General features: G+C 40.8%; 1 protein-coding gene across 1 annotated transcript in view; it reads left to right on the forward strand.

Moving 5' to 3' along the window:
* Nucleotides 1-11,913, forward strand: part of REEP3 (receptor accessory protein 3) — a 17,648-nt gene extending 5,735 nt beyond the window's left edge. Inside the window, exons 4-7 of the mRNA XM_009079128.1 lie at nucleotides 872-985; nucleotides 8,529-8,676; nucleotides 10,958-11,106; nucleotides 11,857-11,913. Of these exons, the coding sequence (XP_009077376.1) occupies nucleotides 872-985; nucleotides 8,529-8,676; nucleotides 10,958-11,106; nucleotides 11,857-11,913 (468 nt within the window). The remainder of the gene's footprint in view (nucleotides 1-871; nucleotides 986-8,528; nucleotides 8,677-10,957; nucleotides 11,107-11,856) is intronic.
* Nucleotides 11,914-13,595: the final 1,682 nt, after the last annotated feature.

Consider the following 13,595-nt stretch of genomic DNA (forward strand, 5'->3'; position numbering starts at 1 on the left):
AAGTATAAAGCACTGAGAAACCTTACAGTACAGAAAATAGCATTCAGAAAGGTCAGTGCTAGGCAAAGCAGGTAGCTGACGTGATTGCCACTGATGTGGACATTGAGGTCATCTTGACCTTTTGAAGGCTGAGTTATAAACTGTTTGAAACTTCATAAGCCAAAGGGATATTTCCTTGTAGCCTTCAGGCTGTTGTGAAGTACCTTGCAGCCTTTATCAACCTTACAGTACAGAAAATAGCATTCAGAAAGGTCAGTGCTAGGCAAAGCAGGTAGCTGACGTGATTGCCACTGATGTGGACATTGAGGTCATCTTGACCTTTTGAAGGCTGAGTTATAAACTGTTTGAAACTTCATAAGCCAAAGGGATATTTCCTTGTAGCCTTCAGGCTGTTGTGAAGTACCTTGCAGCCTTTATCTCCAGGCCAGGCATTTACCACAGCTGGGGATAAATGTCATGGCTGTATTGTCATTCCTACTTAACTCTGTCAAAGCTCTGGCTTGGGAAGTTCTTAGTGAGCCTGTTCTGTCTTTCTAAGGAGCTCTCTGATTTCAACTTCAGCATGTTATTTCTTGAATGGCTTTTGTCTGACAAATGAAGATTTTTCTTTGTAAGGAACTTGCTGTGTAGCTACAATGTTTCTGAGATGGACAAAAGTGATCTATTTTATCTTCTTGTTTGACCAATATAATCCTTTTATTAAATGAGGGAGTATAAGTGAATGAAATATCAGTATACAAAGATGAGTAACTATCACATTGAATGTTTTCTGAAGCATTTGTCTTCCTTTACCCATGGAAAAACAATACTGTGGGGTAACATTGCTCACTTACGAACAGCCTTCTAAAATTTAAGTATGTTTTGCTTCTAGGAGATTGATGAGTACATCGTCCAAGCCAAGGAAAGAGGCTATGAGACCATGGTGAATTTTGGAAAGCAAGGGTTGAATTTGGCAGCAACTGCTGCAGTGACAGCAGCTGTAAAGGTAATTTTCTGCTTGTATTAATTGCTTTGGACCTTAGTCTAGAACAGAGTAATGGTACTGAGGATTTGCCATTCCTAAACAAAAAAGATTAATTCTGCAAATGGTTTGAAAACCTGGAATGCAATTAAAGGCTTGCAGCCCTCTGCTGCTCCTCATGCTGTGTATGCTTGGTTAGGACAGCTTGTAGTTAGTTCTTGGATGATAGGGATCAGCTTAATTCAAAAGGTGCCATGCACTTCCCTGTGCAGGCTTTGGGTAAAGATGACCATTGTTTCTTTTCTGTCTCTGTTGTGCTGTCTTGTTGGTAAACAAACTGTTTAAAGGATTTCTGGGTTTTCTGCTGGTTTTCTCCAATCAACTTGAGGTAACTCCACATAGGAAGTAAGGCATGAGACTACTACCATGGATACAAGTTATCTTGACACAATTAACTTGTTTGCAACTTGAGTGAATTATGAAATTAATACACTAAGCATAGCTTGCATATTGCTGTTTAGCATACACTTGCTTGGTCATATACTGTCCATTAAACCATGAAGTAGCCTGTGGTTGTTCTCAGATTACCTTCCTACACACACTCATCACATTCAGTTGTATTTGAGAGGGTTCTAGGTCTAGGAAAACAAGATACAAGCTTCTAAGTAGGATTCCAAGCAATTTGTGCCCCACTAAAGGGAGTACAACTTCAGACAATGTGTATCCTACCTGATAGTAATTTAAACCAAAGCACAAAAAAAAGTATGGAATGAAAGAGGTATATGTCCAAGTTAAATGATAGTTTTAAGGCAATCCAGATTAATTTCTTCCTGGGAATAAATGTAACTGCTGCATCCTTGGTAAGAGGACTGAAAACCTGAGCACTGTTAGTAGATGGCAGAAAGCAGTGTTTGAGATCCCTGGTTGGCAAAGTTGAGCAGGTACAGCTGACATTTCCCTTAAATTTCTGTGCTTCTGTGTGAACTTCTTGTGTTAGAAATCAAAGATATTTCTAAAAACTACACTGTCAAATGCGATCTGAAAAAGGTCTGGAAAAAGAGTTGTGCATATCTTCATTTTCTCTCTTTTTAAAGAGATATGTGGGTGGTGGCATAATAGCTTTTTTTGTTTTCAAATATGGTCATAATGAGCCTAAAATACTGAAAATGTGATTAAATTTGCTCACTGGTGTCTTTTGGGTTTTTTTGTGTTAATCAGATTTTTACTGTTGTCTTGAGACATGAAATAACTGAGAGTGAAATGGAGTGCAGCTCTAAAGAAGTGAAAGTATCCAAAGTAAAATAGGTTATTTAAACAAACCAAACAAACAAAACTCCAAAGTGCTCTCCTGGGAAAAAGTTTGAGAACTGTGCTAAATGCTAAACTGCAAAAGCTTTGCCAAACAGAAAATCCTAATTTATTACATTGTGCACCTGTAAGGATACTTATGCTCTGTGTGTTCCTAATGTTTGGCTACAGTTGGATATTCCCTTATGGTGTTAAAATAAGTAACACAAATATCTCCTCCAGCTTTGTTCAGAAATAATGACTATCTCTTTGGGGACTGTCTGTGTTTGGGTGTCATTGCTGTTCAGCTGTGACTGGCAAGATTCCTGCTCTGTTTGTTAAAACTTGTTAAACACACTCAGGAATACTTGTGCAGGATTAGTTCAGTACAGATGAAATGCTTGGGAAAAACAGCCACCACAATACCAAAGACTTAAAATACACTGGATTTTTAAACAGTATGAAAGAGGAGACTCTCTGAAAGTTTTTATTTTGGCATGCTAAGCCTCCTGAGTTTGCCATTCCAAAAAGCTGAGCGTGCTCCATGCAAGCAAGTGGGGACAAGGCATGTGTTCTTGATTTACTTCCCTGTTTTGCAAGAGTTGACTGCTGCCTCCAGCAGGTGAAAAGATGATCCCTTCAGCATGAGCTGGTGGAGCTATAGGATTTCAGCAATGGAGTCAAATTAGAGGGATCTGTTCTGATGGGAAGGAGGACACACTTTCATCACTGTTTTTTTTACCTTTTTTTGTAAAGAGCAGGTGGGCTTGTTCTGGTATATCAGATCTCAAATTAGGAGTAGAGAGTGTGGGAGATTAAAGTTAAGAGGTATGTAAAAAGACACTAAACTGTCCAGGCAAATTTCTTGTGCTGACTTTAGGAGGGTGGTGAAAATTGCTTGGGAACTTGATGAAGTATTTTCAAGATCAAATGTGGGAGAGTGATTTTTCTCCAAGGTCTGTCAAAGGAATAGGGGATTACCATTAAAAGGCTACTTGGCTCTTTCATGGAGGCTGGAGCAGCCAGCCAGGTCAGTCCTCTGAAATTTGACTGAGATTTAAACCTGCTCCACTGTGGTTACATGGAGATGTATTTGGCACGAGTAGTGGTTTATGGCTTATATTCCCATACTAATATTTTTAGTTGGTACTAGTTAGCCAGTGCCCATATAAAATTTAGCATTTCAAAACCTACCTAATAGCATACATTAGCAAAATAAATTGTGTTAAATTAACAAGGCAGAAAACAAACCTGTGTAAAATCCTGATTTCAGGAGACTTGGAGATGCAATATGGTCTAGGCTGACTTTTACAATTTGCTAATAAAAATTTCCTTTGGTATATAAAAATACTGGAAACAAGATGCATTTAATGACAGCAAAGTTATTGGAGCTCTTTCAGCTCAATTGTATATGGATTTGAGGAATTGATGTCTACAACACTAATTTCTATGGGTATGTCTTGTGTTTTGATGCATCTCCTTTGCAGGAGGTGCTAGTTGCCTGTACTATTTCCAATTTCTGCCAACCCATAAATTCTGAGTTCTCAAACTGCTACAAAAACCTGGTTTCTTCATCACTGTGAGTGGGATGGCTGCTCATTAAGCTATGAAATGCTCTGACCCTCTTTGAGGTCACACAACCAGTGTTCATTTGTAAAGTATTGGTGGTGATGATAATATATTTTGAGGGCTGTGTTTCTTGAATGCATTTTAGCCATCCTGAATCTGCTGCCTTTTTGCTGGTTGAATATATTCTCATGGCCTTGCTCAGACTTCCCCTTCTTCCCACTGAGGGCATGGCAGAGGAAGGAGGGATCTTGCAGCCAGCTGTGGCATACAGCCAGTCTCACTATGAGAAGCAATATTGCTTTCATCCTCCTCCCTGCTGGGACTGACTGGCATACTGCAGAGGTCATTCACAGGACAGCAGTCCCTCTCCAGGTTGAGAGGGAACAGAAGTCATTCCCTGTCAGCTTGGATTGGATCAGGGAGAGGGCAGCTGAGAATGTGAGTGCTGCACACTGCAGCTCTGCGGCCACGGAGCTCCAGGCAGCTCTCTGGATACAGAGTCCATTGAGGACTTGTCTGTGGAAGGCAAACAGGTTCAGTCAGTGATCCTGAGCACTGAGGGGGTAAAAGTCCAACTTAAACAACAGAGTCCCTGAGGCACACACGGCGAGGTGTCTGTTTACAGCAGCTTGCCTGGGTTAAATATATAGACTATAAAAACACATGCTCAATAACAGAATAGAGAATGGCATTTCATATATGAGGGTCAGCTGATGAGACTGCATGCTAACAGATTACTAAAGGCTGAGTAGTTTCAAAAGGAGACTCTTGAGTAGGCTATATTTATAAAAAAAAGTGGATTTAGAAACCTATTGCAGCTTTAAGTAGTGTTTCACATTGATCACTGCCAATGAATGTTTTAGGAAAGGCTATTAAATAACTAAGCAAGATCATTCTTTAAGAGTTGCATTTTGTTTAAGACAAGGCAAGCCTCACAGCTGATCTCTCTTAACATTCACTTACATAGGAATGTGAGCACTGAAATTGTTCTGTGATTTTGTTGCTGGCATTGTGATTGTAAATGTGTGTGTCTCTATCTTTTGTGCTGTGATTTAGTTGGCAGCCTCTGGGCTGGATGCAGACCCCTGTATTTCTTCCTTACTGCATGGAACTCTTTAAATAATGGGCCACCAGTGCAGGAATGATAACTGCCCTACCATCTACTGAGCAGCATCTTGGGGTGTGTTTCTGGGGAGAGGTGGTGACTGCAGCCATATCCATGGCATGAGAGTGGAAGCAGGAGATCTCTCTTCAGCTCCAGCTGCAATTGGATTGCTCTGCCTTTTGTTTTGTGGGCAAACATGTTGCTTTCAAGCTGTGTCTAGTAACTCTGAACTTTCCAACAAGATATCAAAGCTCTTATAGCGTTAATATTCTAAATGTGAATGTTACTCTCACATTTCCTGCAGTAAAGGGTATTTAATCTCACATTTCCTGCAGGAGGAAGGAATTTAATATTTTTCAGCCAGACTTTCATTCTGAGCTGAGAGTAATCCAGATCCTCACAGAATGCTTTGTTTCAGCAGAAAGCAATTATCTGCTGCTTTTGGGCATGGGGATGGTAGAATCTTCTTAAGTCTTAAATGCAGTGTGAGCACAGTCATGTAGTGGGTTTTTTTATAATAAAAAAAGCCCCAGACCCACACAAAACACCTTGAAATTTTTCCTTCAATTGGTCTTTGCAGTGGTGTGACATAGAAATCAATCCTTACTTGTCTAGACTGGATTTTTCTAGGGGTGGGATGGAGCCTGGGGGGACTGCAGGGAGTATCTGTGTAGGATTAGTACCATGTGTGAGCATGACTGTCCAGCCCAGCCCTGGCTGTGCAGCTCCCGTTCCTACTGTGACTCTCAGGCATGTGTGCTGCATCTCTTGTTTGTGCATATATCCTTTGAAACTGCTTAATGCTCGCTGTGTGTAACATGAGTAAAACTTTCCATCTTGGCAAGTAGTTTTGGAGTGAAGGGCCCTTTGTACGAATCCGTTCCATCCTCCCTGAACGAGGCATTGCTCCACAGGAGCTCCAGCCTCATCGAGTCTGCAGTTTGGTTAAGGGCACACTGTTATTTTATGGCATGTAGTTGACTTTTTTCCCCCATCTGTAAAACAAAATTCCATATCCAAAAGATGCACTGGAAAATAAGGTTGAATGTTTTCAGCATGGGCTTAGTTCTCTGTCTACAGAGGAGTAAAAAATACAAGCTTGTAATGTGAATTCTCCTTAGCATACTAGTTGTTATATACAAGATATATACAAGTTGTTATATACAAGATAATTACATTATCTTGTGCAATTTCCAGGTGTCTCTTTGTAGTGCATCACATGATGAAGGAACATGCTGTGCAACACTTAAGCAAGTGTGTCTTTTTATACCTCTGCTTCGGGCCAAGTCCAGTCTCTCTCACTATTGTAAAGTAAAATCTGTTCACACTTGGTGAGTGGAGTTGTGCTGAATTTGTGTGGATTCTGCTGAGAACCAACTGGGTCCATTTTATGTGGTGTTCAGTGATGGAGACTTCAGTCCTGTTGCTTCTCTTTAAGTGGTGGACAGACTTAACAACTGCCTCACTAACTGCCTGTGCTACAGCAGCTACTGTAGGCTGTTACCTGTCAGAAGGAGCAGTGCTCTCTCCTCTTCTCCATGTCCTAGCAGCTGGCTGGAAGTTTTTAGGCATAGCTGGTTCCTGATTTGGTTTACTTGAAACACTTCTCACTGCTGGAAGTGGAGTAGTGGAAGGACAGGAATCCTCCTACCTTAGGGCAGGACAGACCTTCCTTAAATAAACCATATTGGGGAATAAAATAACTTCAGAATTTCTACAGTCTTTTATACAGAGACTGTGTGTGTCCATAGTGCATTTTAACTCAAAGGTAAGAGGTAATTATATTTCTGAGAACTGTCAGTCATCCTACAAGTATGTTGGAAGAGCCAGAAAAGTAAAGGCTTCTACTACTGGAGAAGAGGAGGCTCAGGGGAGACCTTATTACTCTCCACAACTCCCTGACAGGAGGTTGGAGTCAGGTGGGGGTTGGTCTCTTCTCCCAGGCAACCAGCAGCAGGACAAGAGGGCACAGACTCAAGCTCTGCCAGGGGAGGGTTAGGTTGGATATTTGGAAGAGATTTTTTCCAGAGAGAGTGATCAGACATTGGAATGTGCTGCCCAGGGAGGTGGTGGATTCACCATCCCTGGAGGTTTTCAAGGTGAGACTGGATGTGGCACTTAGTGCCATGGCCTAGTAGCCAGGGTAGGGTTGGACTCGATCTTGGAGGTCTTTTCCAACCCAGCTGATTCTGTGGTTCTACGATACTTATGAGAAACCTTTTTTTGTTGTTTAATGGCAATGTTTGAACAGTGGTGTAACAATTGTAATAGGCTCTTCTTGCTTGACTAGCACACTGTCTTAGTCTGACATGACTAGTCATTAGAAAATCAATATTAGGCCTCAGCCACTTTCCCTTCTGCCTTTTGGTAGCCTTGCAAGCTGAAGGAGTGTAACTCTACTGTCTCTTCACTTTACGTTGCTATTTTTAATGTGAAATAATTTAGTGTGCCAGTCTACCATGTGTGAATGGTTGTCATGAGAGTGGGAACAAATGGCTGTGGCCACTGGTGCAGGAACTGCCTTATGCTGGTGCTATTGCAGAGAAAAATCTGTGGGTTTGCACTCAGATTTGTGCTACTACTAGATAGTATAATACTTCAGTGAGCCATTTTACTTAAAAACTTCATTTTTAAGTCTAAAAGTCTGGAACACTTGCCTGAAGTGGGATTTGTGGATGGGCCTGTCAGCCTTTCCCTGACATGGTTATTTTTTGCCTCATGCCAGAGAGGGAAGAATTAAACGTTCTTTTAACATGACTTTGAATATTTGTTCTCGTGTGCCGCTTCTTTCAGTTGCATATGCAATAAATTAATCTTCAATGCTTTAAAAGTAACACCATCTGATGTAAGGTGAAAGAGCTTCTTGATGACTCTTCTTTCCATTGGGGAACTTTCTGTATGCCCCATACAGAAACTGTGTAAAGACAGTTGGAGAAGGAATATCAGTGTTCACATGTGATCAAATATTCTGACATGCAGCGTTAGATTTTGGGTTGGTTTTCTGTCAGCAAAGCTGCATTAGTAAGAGGACCTGCTGGCCTGTACTCCAGGCAGGACCTCTTTGGTTTGTGCTTTCAAGTTTCTGTCAAGGAGCTGCTTTTGTAGTGCTGCCAGTTTCTCAGTTACTTCAGTTAGTGTATTTGTAATGCTTTTTTCCCATTTCTTATGCATATTCAAATTTGTAGAGAGTGAAATATAAAATAGCAGAAAGCTATCTTCAACCATACTTTTTAAAATGGAAGTGTTAAACTCACTGTCATGCTGCCTAGAACTGCTAGAGAAATGCCACGTTTGAAGTGAATGGAACATCTGATGTGTGTTTCTTTTAAACACTTCCCCTCGCTCAAAAATCTTTCATTTGCTCAGATTAAAGGAATGAAATGGACATTTGTAATGAAATGCTTATGTGTAACTTTTTCATCCAGGAGCAAGAGGCAGTCAAGCTTGGGTAAAAGCAATACCTAAAGCAAATGTAAATCCACTGCATGTCTGTGTTCTGTGTTTCCTAGTGTGGCAAGGAAGCATGAACTTAAGCATCTTAACCCAAGCTGAGCAGCAAAGTTAAACCTCTGCTCTGTTTTCAAAGATACTGTTGTTATATTCCAGAGCCAAGGGGCGATAACTGAGAAACTAAGAAGTTTCAGTATGCATGATTTGACTACTATCCAAGGGGATGAACCTGTAGGACAGAGACCCTACCAGACGTTACCAGAAGCAAAAAAGAAACCCAGAACCTCTGCAAGTGAATCTTCAGGTATGTATTTGTTTTTCTTCTGGAACCATTCACCCAAGACAAAAGTGGAAAAGCAGAAATACACTTACCCTGTTTCTAAATGGAAAAGGCCTCAAAGAATTCCAGTAAACTTAAACAGAGTTGACTTGAGTAAAATGCATTATGGCAGTTGAGAAATCCTCCCTGAACTATTTTCTTCCCATAACCACTCTCACTGTAGTCATACTGTACTCATTACTTGTGTCTTTGCCAATGGGCAGCAAGAATTCTTTGCCAAAGTAAAGCTTATGTGATTAGGTGGTGTTTCTGTGACAAATGTACAAAATGTTTAACATGAAAACTTAGGGAAGCTCAATAAATAGGAAGAGAAATCATGGAAATTAATTCACTAGGTCGGTAACAATAGATGAAAAGAAATTGCTTATGGTGACAGGAATGATGAAGGCATTAAGTTGTCCTAATGGACTCATGCCCTCAGCACTCAGAGGAGGCTGTGTGGTGACCAGTGTATGGTTTTGTTCAGAGATAGGTCATTACTATTTTATTCCATGTACTGTTATCATCATCACTTTGCTCTTGAGCCTGTGATGTTTGAGTGAAGGTTTGGTGCAAGGTTTTGGTGCAAGGCTGCCAACTGCACCTTTTGAAATGGTTAACCTGCAATGTGAAGGAGTTGGTATTTCCCACAGAAGTAACAGCTCTGGTTTATTTCTTCTCACCTGAGCCTGTCATTTCTCCTCATCCCTCCATTTCGGGGAGGGCTGGTGCTTGTGGGGTACAGGGAAGTCCATGAATGGTGTGGTAGCCCCTGGAGGAGTTGATGGCCAGCTGAGTGTCCCTGAGCTGAACAGCACATAGTACCCAGAAAGTATCCAGTGCAGGGCAGTGTGTGGACAGAGGCTCCTGCTGGAGAGAGAGAGAGCTAGGAATTTCTCAGGAGTTGCCTTAGGGATGGTGTCACTGCGGGTGCTTTGCAGGGGCTGTTTCTCAGTGAGAGAGCATTAGTTATCTGAAATAGCTTGAAAATGCTCTGCATTTCTTGTTGGTTTTTTTTAATGCACAGTTTATACTGTATAAACTATGCACTGATTGTGAGATTCAATCTCAAATGTCAGAATGCTTTCTTAGTGCTAGTTTAATTTACTTGTTTCTGCACCTGCACCCAAATCTGGCATATGCCTCTTCTGTTTTCTTTGACTTGTCTTCAGCATTAGAGACTTAAAAAAAGATCAAACTACAGTTACTGAAGATGACAGAAGAGGTAAGTCTGCCTGAAGTAGCTTAGGAGTCAGTGATGTGATTATGATTTCAGGAAAAAAAGAGAAATGAGGAAAAGTATCTAGTTAAGCCTAGATAAAATACTGGCTTAGGATGAAATGTGTGCTGGTCATCAATAAAGTTAGGTTTGGCCTTTAAAAGGTGTCCCTGAGTGTTACTGCCTGGAGGTTCTGGAATGTCCTACGAAAAGGATAGTTGGGCTGGGGGCAAGAGCCAGCCTGGTCTGGGGCTGTGCTGCAGGGCTCTGGTGGGGCCTGGGGCTGTGGGACCCCTGGGAGCTTTCCAGTGTGTTTGTGAGCAGTTTGCACCCTCTAGTGAGAGCTTCGGTAACTGTTTTCCCAGGATGTAACAGCACTTCACAGTGCTTTGACATTTTATCCATAGGATCATAGAATTTAGGGGTTGGAATGACCTTACAGATCACCTAGTCCCAACCCCTGCCCTGGGCAGGGACACCTCCTCACTAGATCAGGTTGCTCAAGGCTCATCCAGCCTGGCCTTGAACACTGCCAGGGTTGGGGCAGCCACCACATCCCTGGGCAACCTGGGACAGTGTCTCACCACCAGAACAGGAAAAAACTTTTTCTAATATCTAACCTAAACTTTCCATCCTTCAGTTTGAGCCCATTACCCTTTGTCCTATCACTGCAGTTCCTAACACAGAGTCCCTCTCCAGCTCCTTGTAGGCCCTTCAGAGATTGAAAAGTTGCTCTGAGGTCTCCACACAGTCTTCTCTTCTCCAGGCTGAACAGCCCCAACTCCCTCAGCCTGTCCTCATAGGGGAGATGCTCCAGTGCTCTTAGCAACTTTTATCAAACCAAGTGACTTGGTCCTTACAAATGGCAGAATTAGGGGTAACACGCTGCTGGCAAACTAGATGTTTTCCAGTTTTGACATACCTGGCAGACAGACTGTATCATTCGACAGAATAAATGATGTGTGTTGAAGATGAAACTCATGGCTTTCTTAGAAACCGAAGAGTTACAGCTACTTCTTAGTAAATGTTTTTATGAAACTTTTAAAGGTTACAAAACACCGTTGGAAAAAGGTCCTGGAGATGATAAAACGGACGAAGAGGTGGAAGGAACACATTCAGAGGACGAAATGTTTGCTCAGAGAGGCCTTCGGAGAACTCAGAGCATGAAATCTGTGAAAACTAAAGGTCGTAAAGAGGCAAGTGCAGTCCTGGCTCATTATTGCATTTGTTTTTCCAGTGTACTTTGGCATTTTTAATAGTGCAGAAATTAATTTTTATTCTTAATATGAGAAGGGTTATCAATCATAACTGATTTATAGAATGCTAAATGGAGAATGAAGTATGTGATAACAATATCTAAGGTTGGAGCTTTTGTACTTTGGGAGTGTTTAAGAGAAATACACGAATGAAATGAACTCAGCAAGGAACAAGGGAGAGGAGATGAAACAGACTGTGCTTGTAATGCTAATTCTGGCACCACCAAGCCCAAGTTCCAGGAGCTGCTCACTTTGGAAGGGGTATGGATAGAGGGATTGTCATCTGCATGTTGTGCACACTTAAAGATACGCTGTTTAATAGATTAAAGGAGATGAGATTTTTTTAGTTCCCATAGACATATGGGCTACTTTGACTTGTAATCCACAGACAGAAGATTCTAGGAAGGATTCCCAGTGTTTTATATTCGTGACATATTTGTATGGATAGACACAGGATAAATCTCTGTGGAGTCTCCTAAAAGTTTTCGGGTAATTCTGGGAAAATGGTTGAGACTTACTCTTCTTGTGCAGTTCTGTGGAGACTATATCTTACTCAGTGATTGGCAGATTCTCTTAGTAAAAAGCATCCAAAGCATATTTAAAGACGTTTGCCAGATTGAATCAGGGGAGAGGTAAATGTTTCTATGTGAAATTATCTCAACTTTTGGTTCAAATTTTTTTCCTCCCCAGATACGCTACGGATCACTGAAATACAGAGTGAAGAAGAGACCTGCTGTATACTTCTAATCGTATTGCACAATGCCTGCAAGACAAACTGCTGTATTCTAATAACTTGAATTCAGTGTGTCAAGTGTTCAAGATCTGTGTATGATTCATATCATGAGGATGTATAATGAGATACAGTGTGACTTGGTTTTGTGAACCTAAGTGATAGGAGAAAGTATTACTCTGCTTTTCTGTAATGGCTTATTGTTTAGACTTCCATCTGGACAAGCTGCAGTATGAATTTCAGCACTCCTTAAATGGGAGTTAAACAAGTAACAGAAAACAGCCTTTGCCAGAGGTACTGAACAGGCCTAAATAATTACAGCTCCAATTGAATTAGCAGAAGTTGTAAGTATTTGGAACTTGTGGAAACAGAACCCAAAGTGTCCCCAGGTTTACATGGAAAGATAGTTATACTTGAAACATTTTTCTGAACTACAATACCTGAAAAGGCCTTTGTGTAATTTTAAAATGTACAGTTTAAAGGACAGTGGATGATGGTGGGAAAGGAGGAAGAAAGATATGACAGATCCTTGACATCATCATCTTGCATTGTTTTGCCAAGCTTAAAAAATTTATGTAACATAATAGGTGCAAACTGGGAGTATGTTTAGCACTTTATGCAAAACTGTACAGTTTTGCACAGTCTTAAGGATTTACAACTGCACATGTCATTTTTGTGACTTGCTAATAGGTTAGAGTGACCTTTTAATGCCAGCAAATCTTGTATTTCCTGACCTATTAAAAATTATCTTGTTTGCTTAAGTACACTTAGGAAGCTGTACATATTTGCTACTAAGACTTTATATTATGAGGTGCCTTTCTAAGATTACAAGGCTATGTGGGTTTTGTGTGTGTGTAGTTTTTTTGGGGGGGTTATGGTTCGGGTTCTTTGTTGTTTATTTTGCGTCTGTCATCTTCTTTCACCGAGAGAGGTAGCACGATTTAAGTCAGTTTTTGGTAAAAATTGTGGTAAGTAATTCCAGTGCTAGACCTCAGGGATCTGATCAGCCCATCAGCTGTCTGTAGGAAGTCATGCCAACATGAAGGCATGTATGATAGATTAGTCAGGCCCTGGTTTGGTTTTGTTCTACATTGCTTTAAGAATGATATATATTTATGTTCTAGAACATGTATGTGTGTATATTTCATATCATATGTGGATTCTGAAATTGGCTGTGTAGTACTTTCTTTTATTGCTAGAGTTATGACTAAAATATTTGTTTATAAATAGCTTTTTATAAAAGCCTAGTTGATTTAGTCAGCCGTTTTATAACCTAGAGCCCTGTGGCATATCTGCACAAAGATCAATTTTGGAATGTCTTTCAAGGCAGGGAGTTGTCAAAATTGCATTTTTAGGTCCCATTTGGTTCTATTTTCTGAAATTCTGAGGTTTTAGTTTTCTGTGTGACTGTATTTCTGCTGTGGATTCAGGGAGAAACCACCCACTTGTTGCAGGTAGTATTTTATTAAATGTTCTGGGAAGAGATGGTGTTATTTTCTTGAAGACAAAATGTTTTGTGGTTCCTCTTATCTGTGGAGCTTGGACTCCAATCCTTAGACCTTCCCCCAGGTATTGACAGTCCATCTATAAGACTACTGCAACATATTAAACATATTCCTAAGGCTTGAGCCTGCTGCAGTTTATGTTACAGCTGTAGCAGTTCAGTGCTGGTAGGCACTTAATGGCCTGTTGGCATATC

This window comes from Acanthisitta chloris, unplaced genomic scaffold (assembly GCF_000695815.1).
Source record: "Acanthisitta chloris isolate BGI_N310 unplaced genomic scaffold, ASM69581v1 scaffold42647, whole genome shotgun sequence".
Classification (NCBI taxonomy): Eukaryota; Metazoa; Chordata; class Aves; order Passeriformes; family Acanthisittidae; genus Acanthisitta; species Acanthisitta chloris.